The sequence below is a fragment of the Trematomus bernacchii genome, unplaced genomic scaffold, assembly GCF_902827165.1.
Source record: "Trematomus bernacchii unplaced genomic scaffold, fTreBer1.1, whole genome shotgun sequence".
Taxonomy (NCBI): domain Eukaryota; kingdom Metazoa; phylum Chordata; class Actinopteri; order Perciformes; family Nototheniidae; genus Trematomus; species Trematomus bernacchii.
The window spans coordinates 8,129,244-8,149,932 of record NW_022987851.1 but is presented as its reverse complement, the minus strand read 5'-3'; the positions used below and the strand labels follow the sequence as shown (position 1 = coordinate 8,149,932).

At 40.7% G+C, this 20,689-nt stretch overlaps 1 protein-coding gene across 5 annotated transcripts; it reads right to left on the bottom strand.

The window, feature by feature from the left end:
* Positions 1–12,284: 12,284 nt before the first annotated feature.
* Positions 12,285–20,626, bottom strand: LOC117468974 (protein sel-1 homolog 3). Of its 5 annotated transcripts, none has more exons than XM_034113363.1 (23): positions 20,508–20,626; positions 19,940–20,414; positions 19,383–19,509; positions 19,165–19,286; positions 18,948–19,063; positions 18,779–18,840; positions 18,542–18,674; positions 18,318–18,456; positions 18,077–18,214; positions 17,252–17,454; positions 16,983–17,162; positions 16,488–16,607; positions 16,133–16,273; positions 15,986–16,048; positions 14,211–14,384; positions 13,981–14,108; positions 13,809–13,892; positions 13,633–13,723; positions 13,461–13,548; positions 13,274–13,371; positions 13,033–13,160; positions 12,821–12,923; positions 12,285–12,594 (listed from the first exon to the last, which is right to left on the bottom strand). In XM_034113363.1, the coding sequence occupies exons 1-23, from the start codon at positions 20,556–20,558 to the stop codon at positions 12,505–12,507; spliced, it is 3,054 nt and encodes a 1,017-aa protein (XP_033969254.1). In that variant the 5' UTR covers positions 20,559–20,626; the 3' UTR covers positions 12,285–12,504. The 5 variants fall into 5 exon arrangements, 2 of the variants coding, with proteins under 2 accessions (XP_033969254.1, XP_033969255.1); XM_034113364.1 differs by having other exon boundaries at positions 18,321–18,456; XR_004554527.1 differs by lacking the exon at positions 12,285–12,594 and having other exon boundaries at positions 13,461–13,544.
* Positions 20,627–20,689: the final 63 nt, after the last annotated feature.

Sequence of the window (20,689 nt, the reverse complement as noted above, 5' to 3'; positions counted from 1 at the left end):
TGTAAAATAGTCTCATTCTGTATCATACTGTTGTTGCTTTGTTCTGTGTTACACACATTATTCAAAAGCATTGCATGTTGTTTTCAGGTTGCTAGTAGCGTGAGAGCAGTATTGAATACTATGTCCTTTAAGTGTTTAGCTAGAGGGATTAACACACTCCCTATCTAGGTTTCTGTCTATATACCAGGCAAAAAAGAAATACAGTAGGAAAAGATTGATTCTTACCTTGACCCTGGGCATCCAGTAAGCAACCACAGAAAATTAGAAGGAACTGGAGGGTGAAAGAAGGCACTCCAACTGGTAGTGCTCTGAATCCCACACTGATCTGGCTCCTCGAGGCCATGGCACCATTGGATACTGGAGAAAAACGTGTGAGAAACAAGCTATTAAGATATAGCCAAACATTTCCTTCACATTCTTGTTTTTCGATATTGGGGAGAAGGCTCGTTAAACACATGGGATTGAAAAATAAGAAAGTATGAAGGCTTGTGAAGCCCAGTAGGGAAGAAAAATCATGTGTCAGAGATATAATTCAAATCAAATCATGCCACTAAATAGTAGTATCCAGCCACAGTTCTACATGGACTGTTCCTCTTTCTGAGAAGAATATAAGCTTTTACACAAAACTACAATACTTGGATATTACAAGGTCATCTTAAGTGAGTAGTTTGGTTAAAACGGGGGGTTACGTATTGTAACCCTAGTTATATAAGCACAGGCGGAGCCCTCTACTGGACTCTATGGGTACTACCTCTTAACCATACTATGCGAGCATTCACCTACTGAGATATCTATAAACGTAGCCAGCCCCTCGGGGCAGGCCTACCTGAATGCGTGCGCAATCCCACCATATAAAAGGTGGCCATGCCTCCTGACTGTCATCCTACACCCTCTTCAGCGAGCGGCATAGGACAGCAGGGCCCCAAGTAGAGGGCTCCGCCTGTGCTTATATAACTAGGGTTACAATATGTAACCTACCGTTATATCTTACACAGGCTCCGCCCTCTACTGGACTCTATGGGTACAGTGGGTGGAGCCCTGATGCATAAACGCCCTGTCGTCCAACAATATCGACCCATCACACTGCCCCTGACCGGATTTTGGTCACTGCACCGCAACCTCTTCTCCTCCGGCTGTGACCGTGGAGAAGTCGGGGCCGCAGTTTACTTGGCTGGTAGAGCACACTCAGACATGCTTACCTCGTGAAGAGTGTGCATGGAAAATAGTGAGGAAGGCTCTCCTGCCTATGGGCAGGCGGGGAGAGTCCTCCAGCCCCGCATGGGGCTTACCGTGCACCATGTTTCCCGGGTCCCTAAGGAGCATGGGGAGAACGTAAGTGCATTATGTCCAGGGGGGTTCAGATACCTACTGACCCACAGCCCCCCCCATCACCAGTCCTGTGTTGCCCCAGCAAGCACAGACGATGAGAAGGAGTCAGACATGTCCAAGAGATAAAACCTTATGAAGGGGCCTGGCGTGGACCAAGACGCCGCCGTGCATATGTCCTCCACACTCACGCCGTTGAATAAGGCTGTTGACACAGCCATACCCGTGTAGAGTGTGCACGGACCCCAGTGGGGAAGGCTCCCCCCGCCTGTCCGTAGGCATGTGAAATGCACTCGCAGAGCCATCCTGCCAGGCGTTTCTTGGACAGAGCTTTACCGGCCACACCACCCCCAAAGCACACAAACAGCTGTTCAGTGCGCCTAAAGCCAGCCGTGCACTCCACATAACATGCTAGCGCACGCACCGGGCAGAGGAGGTGCAATTTAGTCTCCCTGGCCCCAATATGGGATGGAAGATTAAAGCCACCTAACTGAATAGCCCTTGACCTGAACGAACTCCTTAGGCTCTTGGGAACAAAGGAGGGGTTCGGTCTGAGTGTCGCCCCGCTACGGCCACCCCGGATCAACAAGCAACTTGGGTGCACCGACAGAGCGGTCAGCTCGGACACTCTCTTGGCTGAAGTCAAGACAAGTAGCAACGCTGTCTTCCATGACAGTGCTTTCAGGGAGGAGAGCTCCAGAGGCTCAAATGGTTCTGTGACCAGAGCCTCGAGCACCAACGGCAGGTCCCATTGCGGGGAGGAGGCGTGCACTACTGGGCGCTGCCTCCTGACCCCCTGCAAAAACCGCAACATAAGTGGCTGACTGAAGGCTGACCTGCCGCCAAATTCCTCATGGCACGACGGAATGGCTGCTGCATACACTTTAACTGTGGAATGAGCAAGCCCCCTGTCCATCAGTAACTGTAAGTAGGACAGAATAGAGCCCAACGTACAAGATAGGGGCTCAAGACTCCGCTCCTCACACCACCGCTGGAATCCCAATCACTTTGGCCTGTAACAGGCTGTGGTGGATCCGGCTCTTGCTGCCTGAATAGTCTGAATAACTTTGTCAGACAATCCCCCCTGTCTTAGCCTGTCCCTCTCAGGAGCCAAGCCTGGAGAGGTTGGCTCAGAGAGGGTAACGCCCCTATTGCACCTGCTTCCTGAGACATCGCCCCCCATCCCCCTCTTGAACTAGGGTTACAATACGTAACCCACCGTTCTTGCAACAGGGCCTGAATTTCTACCCACTCCGCCGCCAAAACCTTCCATAAAAGGAAGATTGGCTCATGGGGGGCTTACACAGAAAGGGCCGATTTTCTACTGAGGTCCTTGAACGCACCGCGGCACGCTCTCGTGGGGCCGCGGCTGTCATAATGCCGTTTCTTTGAAACGGACATTATGGGGAAATGTGGAATTGTGGAGAGAGATGACTCTTACTCTGGGATACATGCAATCGTTTTTACTGAATGCATTTTTCACACACACATCACTCTAGAACTAGGGTTACAATACGTAACCCACCGTTCTTCTGCGGAGGTCCCTGAACGCACCACGGCCACTCTCCCGGGGGCCGCGCGCCCTCGTATTAATGCTGTGTTTCACATTCAACGGTGAAACGCATTAATCGGAGCTATTATACCAGGCAAGGTGTGTTTTCTGACAACAGCACGCCGGCAATAGCGTCTCTTGAACCCGCACAGTGCTTTGACAGCACTTTCTGCGGTTTATTCCACTCACGTGCGCGCGCCCACCTGCTGGCTCCTTTACTGGAGTTTACAGCGGGGCGGGGAGTGTGGGACAGTGTTCGGTCCTCTGAGGATGAGCAAGAAGCAGCATACGCCAAGCTGCGACTACTCCTCATCCACGTGACCAAGGAAATCGATCCAAAGAGCCCTTCCGTAAACACGGGGGCTCCCAGGAGATCATCACGGTCTTTATGGAAAGTGCCATGCGGCATGATCCCCCAGGGACATCACACAGCAAGCAGCGGCGGCCACACCGCAGCTGCCCTGTCACGCGGCAGCGGGGCAGAGGCTCTCTGCCCAGCCTGCTGCCTGCTCGGAGCAGATGGGCGCTCCGCTGCCATGGTCATCACCTAGGCAGGGGTCTGCAACCTTTTTGACCAAAAGAGCCATTTTTCCCCATTTTTGTCTGGAGCCGCAAAACATATTTGATAGCTTGATAGCTTATAAAGTTGTATATATTGTTATATCATAGACAAAAACTACAGTTTTTTTGCATTTATTATTTATTACATTATATAAAACTGTTTACCTCTAATAATAAACAAAGAACTCTTATAAGGAGAATAAAAATATATATACACAGGCCTACTTTAAAATAAGTCAACACAGAGGGAGTCCTCTGCAAATTTGAAGAAAATAAATACAATTAAAATTGACCCACTTTGAAATAAATAAAACATATAGCTGCACCTTAAAAAGAGTTAACCGATTGAATTATGACTGAAGATCGTCAGCTGTCTTCCTCTTCCGTGTTTTCCCTCCAATACGTAAAGGCTGCAGCACCTTTGACAACTCGAATCGTTTGCTGTGAAAGCATATAACTCTAACCATGCAGAAATAAACCCTCTGTGTTCCTCCGATACTTTTATTTTCTTTGATTTATCCATAGTTCGCTCATCGAGCCGGGGGTCAGGTTATTCACCTGCAAGAAAAGGCGCTGGCGCGGGACCGTAGCAGGATGTGACGCATCTTTTAGTTTACTTAATTAAAACCGTTTTGTTTTTTATTTATGTGTCACAGTATCACCTCAAAATACGAAACATTTTCAACCGTGCAACACAATTTAAATAGTCCTACAAATACTTTTATTTTATTTCCTTCTTATTTTTGTCTAAGCTCAAGGGAGCCAGAGCAGAGGGCTCAAAGAGCCGCATGCGGCTTGAGAGCCGCGGGTTTCCGACCCCTGACCTAGGGGGAAGTACAGACCTGGGCGATGGACTTCCATGGACGCCGGACCCGGAAGTGCCCGACAACGAGAAGTCCTCGTCATCCTCCTCCCCGGCAAACGGAGCCATCCTCCCCGCTGGAATGGCGAACGTGAATGGCACCGCCTCGGCCATATCCTGGTCCCCCAAACACTCGAAGCAGAGGTGATCGGCGCCCGCTATTAAGCCAGGGCACGAAGGACAGGCCTGGGTCTCTAGAATTGACGACTCCATGATGGTATGATAACTCTTTCTTCTTCTTTCAAACGTTTTACTTTCTCTGCTTCAGTTGTTGCTCGCTCGCTGAAGAGAAAAGGATGACAGTCAGGAGGCGTGGCCGCCTTTTATACGGTGGGATTGCGCATGCATTCAGGTAGGCCTGCCCCGAGGGGCCGGCTACGTTTATAGATGTCTCAGTAGGTGAATGCTGCATAGTATGGTTAAGAGGTAGTACCCATAGAGTCCAGTAGAGGGCGGAGCCTGTGTAAGATATAACTTAAAGGGCCCATGTCATGGCCATCTCTACTGATCATAATTCCATTGTTGAGGTATACTAAAATAGATTTATATTGTGCAATTTTCCAAACTCACATTGGTTTCTCATACAGCATCTCTGTAAAGTATGTGTATTCACCGGTATTCACTCTCTGTCCTAAACGGCTTGTTGGAGCTCCATATGAATGATATGTTATAGGAGCAAATAATTCAGGGAAGAAAGGCTACTAAGTATTTCCATCAAACTTTATTTTTAGAAATGTACAAAATGAACATATATACACTGTATATCATCCATTCCTCCCCTTATAGGCGTTTTCGGCATCTTGCCTATCGCAGCTTTATAAGCTGGTGCTGGGACTTTTTAGGACGAGGCATCAGAGTGGTCATCCCGTCATGTGTTGTCCGCCGGATACGCCAGGAGTGTCCTGATCTGGCTGGACAGTATGTTGGCTTCCGACCTCCCCTTGACTGAAACGGTAGACATGGCGGCAACCAGTTCCTCCTTTGAGGGCTTGTCAAATTGAGTGGACAGGTCCTTTGGGATGGGGATTGTATTCATCTCCTCCACAAAGGGTGTTGGGTCCGACTGTACTGGAGCGGTAGTGACTGCTGACTGCTGAGATGTACTCTAACACTAACAAAGATAAACATAACATTCATAAAATTAATTTTGTATCCGATGAAAACAGTCAATTTCATAAAAGCAACACTTTCTGGGACACATTCCTAACTAAATCAAATGCAAATCACAAAATATTAGAGAAACTTAGTTGCTTTAGGTTCGTTAGCTTGCCAGCTAGATTAATATGCTAACCTACGTTTGCTAGTTGTTCAGTGTAATATGCCAACCTACTATGAACAACAGCTAGTGGTTCATATTAGGCTAGCAAGAACATGTTTACAATTGCAATCTTATACGGGTAGTCTGCTACGTTCGGTCATTCATTGTAGCTGGCTCTTGGTAGCCTTCTTTTTTAGCTCGGTAGCATACACGCTAGGAACGCCAACTATAATGTAATTAAGTTTTGCGACTGATCGTATGGTAAATCACCCGGAGAATACTGTCTATGAGTATTTCGTGTGTGAATGCAGACATTCTCCTGCTATGAGATTCATGTATTGGAGTTGATATATGGAAACGCTAGCAACTTAGTTAGCCCAGTTAGCACTGTGTCAATGGCTTAGCAGCCCGAAAAACGTTTACCCATTTAAACAGTCGTGGTAGATACCTTGTTTGTTTTAAACATCATAAATACACAAACAACAATGAATACTTACAGGTTGTGTACCCGAATCTCCCGCTGGTCCAAACAAAGTAGTTCTTCAGTGCCCTACGCTGTACATATCCGCCATGAATCGCTGAAAGGTTTGTGAAGCTTTGGTCCGTGAAATGCCGCGCACACAGTAAAATACCGGCTCGAACATCTGAAGGAACAGTGTTAAAAATACATTTCAACCACTGACTTCGTCGTGGTTCTGCCCTCGGTAAGGCATGCATTGAAGATTTCCCACAATACAGGACACAGACCCTCGTTGGCATGACTGGGATACAGTTTTGAACTGAGCTTCCAATAGTATATATGTTCTGCTGGCAGAGGGTGTGGCCTCTGGGTGTTCACACGTCACAGTACCCAGGAAGTAAACAATGGAAAATGAGAAATCTCCAACGAGGCGTTTTGGGGCAGCATAGACAGATCTTTTCTGTGTTAGAGTTTTACTCGCTACAGGTTGTACTTTGAGGGTTTTTGACTCTGCAGACCGTTTACATGCATAAAAACCTTCATAACACACAAGGGGACGGGTAATAACCGGAAAAGCATGACATTTCACAACAGGCTTCCAAAAGAAGAATAAAATCAATAAGCCTACACTTTGTATGCACTCATTTATATTCACATCTGACAACCCAGAAAGGTTTCATAAAATTATCAATTTGATATGCCTCTCAATACAAAATATTCAAACAATTGGATTTATGTTTGAACACAATCCATCACAACTCTTCCACAAATTCTACAGTCTTGAAACATACGGCCACCATTCAACAGTGAATACAAAAGGTATTTAACATTACAACCTGTAAAGTGATCTCTGTTATTTGAACAACATCGTGTTGTGTTTGTTGGCAATTGCTTCCACAGTTATACAACTTCTGATACGATCAAAGTCCTGCAGACAATTACTGTAGTTACCCCGGTGAAAAGGTTAAAAAATATGCTGCTCTGTTAACGTGCTGTTCACACTTCACCACCTGTGTTGACACGTTGTTACCTTTCAGCTAGGGTTAATTGTTTGTTTTGTTAAACCTACTGTAGGGCACAACGATCACATTTGATAAACTCATGTACAACTGCCATAAACATTGAATTGAGGACTCACCATCTGATGTTTATAATGTTTTTGTTTTTTTAAATGTTTGCTCCATATTCCACTTTATACAGTGAACACAGCTGAAAATCATTGCATCGTTCAGCTAACAAAGACAAACAAACCTTTGAAATATATTAAGATAAATAACAACTCTCAGAAAGTACATACGTAATTATTCTGCAAGTCTCCAATGCTGCAATGACAGGCTTACATTTATTTATATAAACAAATCATTAAACAAACCACAACCTAGTTCGACAGATAAATACTTTAGACCACCATTCCCAAAACACGCACTCACGCACACACTCATATACCTGTACTGTATCTTCACCTCCTTGTTGCGTTTGTATATCCCCCGAACGAGTCCCGCTCTCACTGCTGCCTGACTGAGTTTCTTCTCTTTGCCTCCGCTGTGCACTCACAACTGGCACAGCTCTCTTCCGTTTCATCGGCCAAACAGCCCATCTGCAAGGACAGAGGGAGGGAAAATGAGGGGGAAACAAAAAAAAGAGAGGAGAATACAACCAATGCATGGGAACGAGAAGAAAAGGAAAAGAGAGACCGATTGCTTTGATAATGTAGTTTGTCAGGAGCTGCATTCTTCCTAAGCCATTGTTCACCGAGTAAAAAGTGCAGAGTTAAACTCATTTGATTTCACATTCCCTCAGTGCTGCCATTTCCTTTTCTATTCATTTGTTCGCAATTCAGCTTTTGAGCTCCAAAATACGAGCCAGGCTGCTGTGCACTTACAACACAATGCATGTAGGATCTCATTGAAGCACTAGACAGACACAAAACATTTGAAGTTTCCAATAAGATGCAGGAAAACAAAAGAATCATGGAATACTTCAATAGATGAGAGTTGGATAGATGTCAAACAACGCTGACTTAAATTATTAAAACAAAGACGGCAAAAGTCTAAAGCTAGACCAAGTGGGCCTGATATACTTGCAACTGTCAGCTTTAGTATCTCAGTACAGAAATGCCAAAGATATATAAAGTAATTTAAAAACAGTGTCTGCAACCATTACATGTCTTGAAAAACGGAATAACGTGCAATGTATCGTTTGCAGGTTTTTAAAACGTTCAAATATCTCTGGACTTGATCAATGCTGATACATTTTGATAGGTAACATCATTTCAACAACCACTTAAGCTTCCGTTTGCAATGTCATATAATCACCTTTAAAAATCAGCTAAGTTCATATTAATGAGGTGTTGACATTATTTCAGCAACCCTCTCCGTTTCTGTACTTGACAACAGGAAGGTCAGAGCTGAGGAGAAGTCAGCTCGATACCCTCGAGGTTTAAGAATTTAGCAACTTCCACAAAAAATGTGCTGACACAGGGACTTGAACCTGCATCTACCGCTGAAGGACACTCTCCCTGCTGACTATACACCCTGCTGTCCAAAAGGTACATTAGTCACATCCCAACATCACCTTTGAATACACGGATCCTTTCCTTAAAATAGAAAACACCAACACCATGTGCCAACATTTCAACACCACTAGTCCTAATTATAGTCTGTACATCCAAGCCAGATTTAATCCATATCAAAATAGTGCTGAGTGACATTAGGCACCCCATAATGTGACCTCTATCATTGCTGCTCACATGGATTTGTGTTTGTATAAAAAGTTGTATATTGCACAAAGAATCATTGTGCTTATAGACAGGTCCCTTAAAGGTAGGGTAGGTGATTCACTTCAGAAACACTTTTTGTTATATTCCATGGAATGCTCTTAACATCCCGATAGCAATTAATAAATTAAATGCTTTGACAATAAATACATAAAAAAATGTCATCTGTAGAAGCCGTAGCGCTGTAAAAAGCACGACCAATCATCTGAGCCGACCCGGCTAAAATAACTGGATGGCCTACCTGCCTGTCAGCCTTCCATCTCGTGCACAAACTTATCTCGTGCCCTCATTGGTCATGTGCGCGTTCGTGTGTGTTGGAGGAGGGGCTCTGTAAGGAAGTCTGAAGGAAGGGGCAGATTTTTTTCGGCTGCGTACTTTCAAATTCTAGCGCACTCGAGCTAGTTTCTCCATTCTTACCTACCCTACCTTTAATGCTTACTTGCCGTGTCAAATCTTCATATCATTTCAAATACATGAAATATGAAATAAAACTAAATATTGTTGGCAACATTAACTGGTTTTGCCTTTTGTTGGCTAACTATTGTACCTGGCTAGGCATTTTGGCTTGTCTTTCTGTGTTGTTTTGATTCAGAATTTGCAATATCCCGAAGGTGGCTGTAGACAATAAATTGGGTCAATCATAGATAGAAACTATTTTGTACTTTTATAAAAGATGCACAATGTACACATTTCATTCTGAACGTGAATTAGCTAAATTGGCAGGTGAAATGTCAATAACATGAGAAAAATGATTGATGTATGATATAATGAAAAGTGAATTATTCAACTGCAATCTAACAGACTACTGGAAACCAGGCACAGTTCATTATGCAACGCCATTACTTGTTTTAATAAGTTTAAAACAAACTTACCAATTATTTACTACTTAACCCGCGTTGCCTTGAATTCTTATAGGAAACTCAGTTTTTCTTGTTCTTTTACATTTATTGTAATAAAGTTTTCTTCAAGAATTCAAGGTGGCACAGAAGAAACTGAGTCATATTGAGGTTGAGTATTCCAGTGGTCCAGTGATAGTATTTTCTGCCTCATACACATAAATGCTAGTCGATAGACAATGAACAAATTCAATTACAGGTAACCTATTTAGTAGAACGAGCAAAAGACGAGTATTTAACTGGACCAAACATAAAGGCTCACATCCATAGACATCATAAAATGACCTGGAGGCCTACTGTGGTTGTGTTCCATATCCTTACTAGTATTTTTTATTGTTTTGTAAGGCTAAAAAAAACAGAACTAAATAAAGGATATCCATGCCATATTACGAACTGTAGCACATAGTATGTCGATATGTCCTTAATAGACTAAACTTTGATATCAGCAATGACACGAACGATAACAACCAGCACACTTGCTTTCATCAAATCATTAATGACGCTAGCTTAACGTGCTTTTCCTCTTGCAAAGCATCCACACCTGTCAGGCAAAATGAATACGTACATTAGAGTGTACTCACTTACTTGTCAAAGTTTCTTCCTGCAGGTAGAAATGTAATTATTGTCGGGCTACGTTTGTATTTTCTGTTAAATTAGCTTAAAGAACAATTTAAGCAAAGCTTAAAGAAAAGTAAGCACCTACCTCGCGGTCTTTTAATTGGGCACGTCATGCGCAGTGTATATATACTGACGTCATACGTTATTTCCCGTTATTTCCCATCAACCCATAACCCAGGGGTCTGCAACCCGCGGCTCCGGAGCCGCATGCGGCTCTTTAAGCCCTTTGCTCTGGCTCCCTTGAGCTTAGACAAAAATAAGAAGGAAATAAAATAAAAAGTAGGACTATTTATATTTAATTGCATGGTTGAAAATGTTTGGTATCTTGTATTTTGAGGTGATACTGTGACTGTTAGTGTAAGGTCAACTAAAATATGCGTCACATCCTGCTATGGTCCCGCACCAGCGCCTTTTCTTGCAGGTGAATAACCTGACCCCCGGCTCGATGAGCGAACTATGGATAAATCAAAGAAAATAAAAGTATCGGAGGAACACAGAGGGTTTAATTCTGCGTGGACAGAGTTATGCTTTCAAGCAAACGATGCTGGTTTACCGGTATGTTTGATATGTGAAGAGAAGTTGTCAAAGGTGCTGCAGCCTTTACGTATTGGAGGAAAAACACGGAAGAGGAAGACAGCTAACGATCTTCAGTCATAATTCAATCCGTTAACTCTTTTTTAGGGTGCAGCTATATGTTTTATTTATTTTAAAGTGGGCCCATTTTAATTGTATTCAAATGTGCAGAGGACTCCCCAAGTGCTGTTTAATTCATTTTAAAGTAGGCCTGTGTATTTTCTTTTAATTCTCCTTATAAGAGTTATTTGTTTATTATTAGAGGTAAACAGTTGTCTATAATGTAATAAATAATAAATGCAAAAAAACTGTAGTTTTTGTCTATGATATAACAATATATACAACTGTATAAGCTATCAAGCTATCAAATATGTTTTGCGGCTCCAGACAAAACAAATTGGTGGATAAGGGGGCAAAATGGCTCTTTTGGTCAAAAAGGTTGCAGACCCCTGGCCTAGCCTCTCCTCAGAAATGTTGACCAGACATCAACAATAAAGTTTGAAAACTATTTTATAATGTCAAGAAACGAATGTGTGTAGGAGAATGCTAAACCATGAATTAGTTTATGTTTTCTCCTAAAATGAGTCTTAAAAAACTGGAAAATATGTCAGAGTTTAAGGGACACTTCTAGGTGAAAAACTCAACTAAAAATATTTGGGATACAGAGTTACAATCTTATAAGAATAAAGTCAGACAAATACAAGCTTGTTGCAATATTAAGATAAAGTTGCAATAATAAATGAAACAACTCACTGAGTATACTTGATCAGATGTATGTGCATGCTTCCTGACATTTCCTATGCAGTTACTATCTCTTTAAAAAAGAAAAATAATAATATAATGTTATTGTCTTACTTTCCGCAATAGTCGCAATATCACAAGAACACTTGTTGTATGTATTTAATTGTAGAATATAAACTGCCCTGCCCTCTATTGCTACAACCCTCCAAATGTACACAAAACAAACCTACATTGGGGCAACATTCATGTTATGCCAGGTGGAGCATATTTGGGAAATGATTGTTCGTCGTCAGGAACAACAATATGGTCAGAATAGATATGCATACTAAACTACATTCCATGTGTTTTTCTTTCTTAAAAACTGATTAAAAGTACACAATTCTTTATTTGTCTCACTCCATCATTAGCCCCAACAAATTCATAATCATTCCAACAAGCAGAAACAAAGCAATTAAACTTGTCTGCTGGTGTTAATGAGATGTTGAGGGTTGAATGGATTTGGTCTCATGAGAAGTGTCTGTAATTGCTTGCTTGACTTTGGTTCATAGAATATAAGTTGCTTGAAATTATCTGGAATACTTGTTTTCCATACTTGGTGAGCAGCAGTTGTGTTATATGCAAATTATGAATAATAAAAGACAGATTTTTTTTTGGGAACGCTTTTATTCAACAGTAGCATATTTACAAACTCAAAAACGTGCCGGACAAATGGTAAAAACTATATATATTTTTAATAACATTTACATTTGTTCTTTACAGTGATTCGATAGTAAACATATGTAAACTAACACAGAATGTGTTGATGCCGTTGCCGTGCAGGTTGAGTTTGCTGTTTTATTCAAGATTTTTTTGTGCAGACCATCCTATGGAGAATTTTGGCTCTAGGTGGGAGAGGGGACATGTCTCCGGAGCATACCAAGGATGATTAAGAATATCGTTGGAGCTGCAACTGCTGCAACAGTAGTGGAGAACTGTGGGACATAATATGACCAAGATGTCAACAAAATGTTCACAATATCACAATAATGCCTGTTTACTTTGGCCAGTTATTATTATTGTAATAATAATTATTATTATTATAATAGTTATAATCAGCAAGGTACTTGAAATGACTTTTGGTAATTAATGCATTGCTAATTATACTTCTGTACCTTCATTTTAAAATTGTTAACCTTTACTTAAGAATATCAAACTTACCGTGATAGCAGTGCTGTAGTCTTTTTGGAAAGATTGAAGATGCACTTTGAAGAGGGCGAGGCTGCAAGGCAAGTATGAATCTGTATCTTCTGAGTCTCTGCATCTTTTGGAAGAAAATATGGAACAGATATAGAATTTAGAATAGAAAATAGTGTACTGCAATGCATTTACTGGACATTACCGATGTATAAACATATACAGTTTGAACACACCTTTCGTACAAAGTGCTTAGAAGCAAACTGTTGTCTGCCATGTAGAGCTCTGAAAGGCCAAGTTGGATCAATACTGACAGCGGCAGCCTGTAACCCTCCGCAGTGAGAAGGCCAAGGTTGTACCATCCCTGTGGAAGAACAGTATGGCTTTCACAAACACATATGTGCACTCTCAATAATGAATATAAAATAACATTGAACAAATATTTACAGCAAGAAAATCAATTTAAAAGAAGCAGACCTGTGGTTCATCCCTTAGTGCTGCACGCGTGTACATCTCTGCTGCAGAACACAGATCTGTCTGCCCCTCATACAACAGGTCACCCATCCTAATAAAGGCTGGAGGGGAAGTAGATTTCAAGTTTTTTTCTTTTATTGTTTAAGGTAGTTATGTTTCCAAAAACTGGAAAAAAATAAATGTTAGTTACCATGAGGGTCAGGATTTTGACTTTGGATTGTAAGGTTATAATATCTCCACATACAGTTTGATGCAAAAGAAGGATCCAGAAAACCTAACTAGAGTACAAAAATATATGTTTAAAATATATTTAACAATGAACAAATCAAACCATGATACTACAGCTAATAGAGATATCTCACCATATTCTGATCACAAAGATATGCTGCATTGAATTGTGCAGGAGGGTACCCGGACTCAGCAGCCATCATGTAATATAACAGCGAGCTGAACCTGTTGAAAAGCTGGCATATTAATGTTCTCCAACTGCTTTGAAGTAATCAGGATCATGGCAAGTGTGAATAGAGAAACAGATTACATGTCACTCTTGAGATTTGAATCCAAGGCCTTCCGTAAGATGCTGCCCAGGTACCCATTGTGCTCAGCGGCCCACTTTGCCCACCTGCAGTCAGTTAAAAGGACACATCAGTCACGGCATAATGACAAATAATATATGGGAATTTAACATTTTTTTAAAGTAAGTAGCTAACAAAACAGCATCTGATGGACGTCTGTTGACTTGGCCTGGTATCCCAGTGGTCCAGTAGCTAGCGAGTTGAACTGCTCCCCGGATGTGCCCTCTCTCTGCAGACTTCAGATAGTACTGATAGGCCATAAACTGTCAAAAAACAAATTATTTACCTGTTGATACAGTATAAGAACTCAATACAAGTCTATAAACACACAACTAGACAATAACAAAAAGCATACTTAAGCTAACCTGGTTTGCAGCTTTTCCTGGGTACAGACCCTGTGAGTGCATGACAGCGAGATTCAGAGCAGCGTCCGGACTCCCGAGCTCATCCGCCTGCTCCCACAGCTTCACTGCCTGCTTGTAGTCCTGGTTAAATTTCTCGTAATACCAGGCCAGGGCATTGATTGCAGGCACAAAATTCTGTGGGATGGAGTAATGAAACAACCAGTCATCTACAATTTGGGGTACATTCCATGTCCATTGATGTCCATTGATGATAATTATATTTATTCTAACTATTTTCTTCAAAAATATCATATTTTGCTTATTATTTGAAAGCATGTTATAATATCACACAAACATGATGTGCATCCTATGCTTCATTTAGCTTGAAATGTGTCATGATGTTCTTAAATTCACAGTTTTTGCTATGTTCGTTTTTTCAGTTGAGGGTGTCTTGGTTTCAAAATAATGAATAAAAACCATTAAAGTAAATAACAACTATTATTCATTTATTTCAAAAGTCTAAATACTAAAGAAAAATAATATTTTTTTAATTGATTTCCTCCTTTAAATAATTTGTATATCTTAATATATGAATATCCGCAAAAGTTCTGTCAACTATGTTAATAACAGAACTCCCCCCTGTAACTCAAAAATGGTTTGTCCCAATACCATGTCACCAGCCTCACATGATGCCATGTTCCTCTTTGGCAGACATTTTGAACACACTGTGGTGATTGTCCTCACATTTTTTACAATATTTTATGTATAATAGCACATTGTCAATGAGTATATTAATGACCATCAACAATGTTACGTACATTGTTATGGTTTACAATTGTTTAATGATTTTAATTAAATTATATGTTCAAATGTGATGTTAACCTGTCAAGAAAATGACATGTGGTCATCCAGGCAAGGCCTACCATTGAAATGATGGGTCAAAATAGGGTTACCTGTCAACTAAGTTACCCAGTACTGTAATAACTGTAGTAACTTAGTTGACAGGTAACCTAGTTGACAATTTGTATGACATGTAGACATCATTACACATCATTATCAATTGAATTTTGCAATTCTGCCTTGAAATAAACATAGTGCTGATGGTTAATAATGTGTCCAGTCAACTATGTTATTTGCGTCAAATGTTTGACTTTCATTGTCAACTATGTTGCACCTCATTTTTTCAAATTTAAAATATCTAAAATAGTGCTTCTGATATCCTTTATATTATAATGTAAAGGATATTGTAATCTACACAGGTTGGAGTTTTACATGACATCTCTTAAAACTATCAAAATCACCTGTATGGTAGTTTTATAATAAAAAATATCCCTATCCTTAATGACAGTGCTGAACATATCACATGAAAAAACAAAACTTTAATACAATTATTTTTGAAACTTTTAAAAATCATTGGATATATGGTATGGTAGAATAGACTCAAGAGCCTTTCAAATTGGATTTTACTTGAAGTGCAGGACTTAATCAAATGATTGTAATGACATCAAGTTTGTCCGTAACATAGTTGACAAACTGAGTAGTGAAAACATCCTTTCCCTTAAAATAAAATTAAAAAAAAAAATGTTTAAGCTTTGCAACTAGTGGATATGTTACACTAAGGAATATACTAACTTGAACCACTGATTGTTCTATTGAGAAAGAACACTTTTGTTGTACTGTTTTGTTGATGTGAAATGTACCCTAAATTATAGAATCAGATACATGGAGTGAAAACCCCCAAATAAATAAATAATACAGTAATTAGTGTTAATGATAATTAATGAATCATTAAAAACCTTTTCCATTGCTTTCTTCAGGAAAGTCAGAGCTTTTGGAATGTCCTTTTTAACTCCATGCCCCTGCAGAGACACAGTTTTAATCAATAATAAATGATCTTTCAGTGGATTGTCATGTTTCTTATGTATATGAGCTGTAGTTCTCACATGCATTAGGACTATGCCATAGTCATACATTGACACAGGGTCCTCCCACTGGACAGCTCCCCGTTCGTAGTGCCTCGCAGCAGTCTGGATATCTGGAGTCACTCCCTGCTGACCCCAGTACAGCATGCGGGCAACTGCTTGCTGAAAAAACAGTTGCTGAATTATAATAAAATAAATCCTCTCCTTGTTCAATTGTCTGTAGCCATTCTTTTACTCTAAAATGTGTACCCTTAAAAAACGTAAAGTATATGAATCTTAAGATTATTTGTTTTATTTTTTATCCCACTTGTTTTTATCCGACTTTCTGTTCTGGTTCTAGGTTCAACTTAAAAAGACAAGCTGCCAAAACAGGTACCTCTGCTTCAGCTGCTCCCCTGCGTGCCTGCAGCTTCAGCCATTGGAAGATATGATGATGTGTATTGGTCTGGAGACTCAACACCTCATCATTGTTTAAGTAAACGGCCTCAACATATGTCTGAAAAAATTAAGAAAAAAGGGAAGACAAATGTAAAATCAAAAACCTTGGTGCATTGAATACAACATGTAGCCCTTTTGAGCATTGTAATATTATCAAAGGTGTATAATACTGCTATCTATCTTGATAAAACAGCAACAAAGGTAAACAAATGTATGGAAATCTAAGAATTATAGCCACCATAAGGAGAGACTTTTTCTTATATAATATGTATAAAACAATTTATATCATGCCATTAATTACCATGAATTTATTTATGCAAGAGAAAGTTCATATTGATCAAAATATTAAGTTCTAAAGAAATTGGACTGCATACTTTAATTTAGAAATCACATTCAAAATGAGCATGCACACCGTCACATCCACATACATTACCTGCTCTGGTGTGTGATTGTGACGGTCTAAAGTTGTCTGTTTAGCAATGTTTGCATAATATGCATAGGCCAGGTCGGGGTCTGTGGGGAGGCCATGGACACCCTGATGGTGCATGTGCCCAAGATGCAGAAGAGCTAACCGATCATCCTTCTGGGCTGCCATCAGGGCCAGGAGCCAAGCCTATACCAAACACAAGGGGAAGAGATAATATGGCAGAAATGTTCACCACAGGCAGAATATTCTTCTATAGCTGACACAGTAGCACACACCTTATTGGGCTGCTCCTTCACTCCCAGGCCAGCGCTGTAGAGCACAGAGGACATGTGCAGAGCTCGGTTATCAGCTAAGCAGCCAGCTTGGAGCAGCAGTGGTAATATTCTGCTGACCACTCCAGTGCTGCTCGCTCTGCTCAGCTTATGAAGTGATAAGGAGTACAGTGCTCTGCCCAAAGCTGGCAGGCTGGCTCCTTCTCCTGCAAGTCAGCAAGTGAACTGATTTCAGTGCTTCATGTGATATCATCAGGGAAAAACATTAGGAATACAAATTCTGATTGTTTACTCACATTAGAGAAATGTGTCATTCATTAAACATTTTCAGCAACACTTTGTTTAGATCACCCTTAATATTTAAGTGGATATCCTAAAGTTGATGCAATCCCTAAACTCTGGATGAACAGTGTTCATCGTGAAAAAGCAATTGGTTATCTATTTCAGTGTCGTCAATGCTTAAATTATTTTAGGTTTGAATATGACATGATAAATCCGCAAATAATTTATTGCACGCAGAAAAAGTTGTATAAATGTAAAGCATCTAAAAATGGGCTCGAGGTTTGACAGAATTTATTTCGGTCAAAAATCTTCATCTACCAATAAGAATTGTAAAAGTGTAATTGTTCCACCCTTACAAACGAAAAAGTTAATATAAGATTCATACAGATTTTTAATCAATAACAGGTTAACGGAAAACACACGTTTTTTGGTGTTCAGAAGCTCAAGTTCAAAAACGTATACCTTCATATTTGTTGTTACTTAGCCTACCCATAAATATATTGTACCAGTGCAAGGTTACTCACTTTTACGCAGGTTATCTCTTACCATGTTTGAAAGCCAGAAACTTGGCCAGGTCTGCAGCCTGTCTTCTATGAGGGACAGCTGCCTCCCACAGCTCGCACTGTGAGTACGATGGTAATCTGTCCTTTCCCATCCACTCATGGAAAGCATCAAAACAGGTGTCTGAAAAGAAATCATGGATAGTTCATTTGCACATTCAGTAGCACTGCAGAGAATATTTCAGATACAGTAACTTTAGCACCATCTGGTGGTTATATAAGCCTACTTCCAGACTCTTTCTCCTGTTCAGCCCTGAAAGAATAGCCACTGATTTTAACATCCATCTCGAGACGAAATCGTTGACAGGTCTGCAGCCATCCAGTCAGGTTCAAGGCCCTGATAACATCTGGAATAACAACTTCAGACTGGAGAAGATAACAAAAAAGATCAGTCACAAATGTAGTTAAAGGTTGAAATGGGAAATAACTGTGAGCAGGTGCATTATATTACCATGCTGTACGGTGGTATTCTGTTGCGGTGGTAAACCACTGGCCCAAAATAACCGTCCACACCTCTTATGTATTTCCCTCCACCAATCACAAAATATCCCTCTGTATCATCGAGCACGACAGCATGACCCATCCTGCAAGACACATCGTGAACATGTTGACCCTTGAAGTGCATTTTCATTTTCGGTATAACTGAATCATGTAATGAATCTATTTGTATTGTCAGAAGTACACTTACACATATTCTTGTGAATAAACTGTCCTCTGCTCTTTATCCATGCACACCATGGACAGAGTAACCTGAGATACAAACACATGATTATGAACTACTTATTTGTCATTTCTACAATTATTCACATACTTTAAAGAGTCTAAGGACAATCCTTTGCCAACAGGAGACTACTCACCGTTCTACCAATCAACATCACACTGATTTGGCACCACTCATTCAAAGGCACCTTGAATTGAGAAACAAATGCAGAGGATTCCTCTGCCTCTCCATCCATCTGGACGTGTAGCTGTCCTGTACACATGAGGAAATGACTCATGTACGTCCAGATAATAACATCTAATAGTTATTACATAGAGAATATCTGAGAGGTAATAGAACAATCCAAATTATACCTGATTCTTTGAGGAACAGTGTTGGTGTAACATAGTTTAGATGGGAGTCTATGTGATAAAACACACCACACAATCTGTCCTGGCAGTTACTGGTCACAAATACCCAGATGGAAAACATACACCTGACAAAAATACAAAGCACATTAAGTTAACCATCCCTACATAATATCTGAATAACAGAAATTAAGCTATATTTGGTGTGACTTTTGATGTCTTACCATGGAAGAGAGATGGCTTTAACACGCAAGTACTCCAGAAACTCACTGCTGTAAGAGTCCAGTGTCTTCGTGATACCGAAGCTTCCTCCAGTTGAAGCAAACATCGAAGGCAGGAAATGCACTGTTTCTGAATGAAAATAAAGCGTTTTGATTGGGATTTTAAATATATTTGTAAAATCTAAAAACACCACCATCCTTTCAAGACAAGTAAAGCATGACAGTAAAGTGGACATATTATGAAAAACTGACTTTTTTGTATCGCTTGTGCATATACATATGGGTTTTTGGGGAGCCTACCCACCCAAACACTGTCAATTAGGACCACCCAGTCAGCTTTTTGTGTGCTATGGGTCAGAATCTGTCATATTCAGACAGATGGTTTGAGAAGCATGTTCTTATGAAATACAATTAGGTACCTGAATGAATCTCCCCCTTAAAATGTTTTACATACCCTAAGATAATTAATTTGTATATCTGAAGAGTGTGTTCTCTGTTGTTAAATGTTACATGTTAGTTGCCTTTTTCCACATAGTTTGAAGCCAGTTTTCCAACCTTACCTTGCTCCAACGGGCATTGTTTCTTTGCAGACCGTTGAGTTAACTTCAGCATTTGTGTACTCCAGGAGAAGCACAGTTGATGCTGCTTTACAGGTCGACTAAAGAAAGCTTTAGGCTGCAAAGTTGCCAAATTCTGAGCAGTGACAGACCCCTCGCTGTCATCAAGTCCACTGTATCTGACTGACGCCAGAAGGATGCAACTCAGCACCCACTGGGAGTCAGGGATAATCCCATCAGGTTGATACACCAGCCAATCCGGAAAGTTCACCACCAGGGTCTTTATTTCAGGGTCACCGGGGACACAGCTCCATTTCTTCAGCTGGAGTGTGGAAGTGATGCCAGTTTCGAAAGATACAATACAGTCCAGCTGTACTGTGGCAGGAGCATCACAAGAGTAAAGTATTTTCAAAAGATGATCTGACAGAGGCTCGTCTGGAGGATTCAGGAGTTTCACCGAGTCTAAACCCCAGACGATCTGTTTGAGGGAGGGGGAATTAACACATTATATAATATGTTTAAATCAAATAACACGGGTACCACAGATAATGAAGTTAAAACCAGCTCCTACCTGCACGAGACAAAACTGACAGATGTATTTGTATAGTATTTGGAAATCCATGTTTTCATTAAACACCCCATTAAAGAGTTTCAAGCTGAAAAGAAACACGGAGCCTTAAGATCCGGCATTCATCCTGCTCCACCTTACTTATATTGAACCATAGGTCAATATTTAACAGCACATAGCCCCAC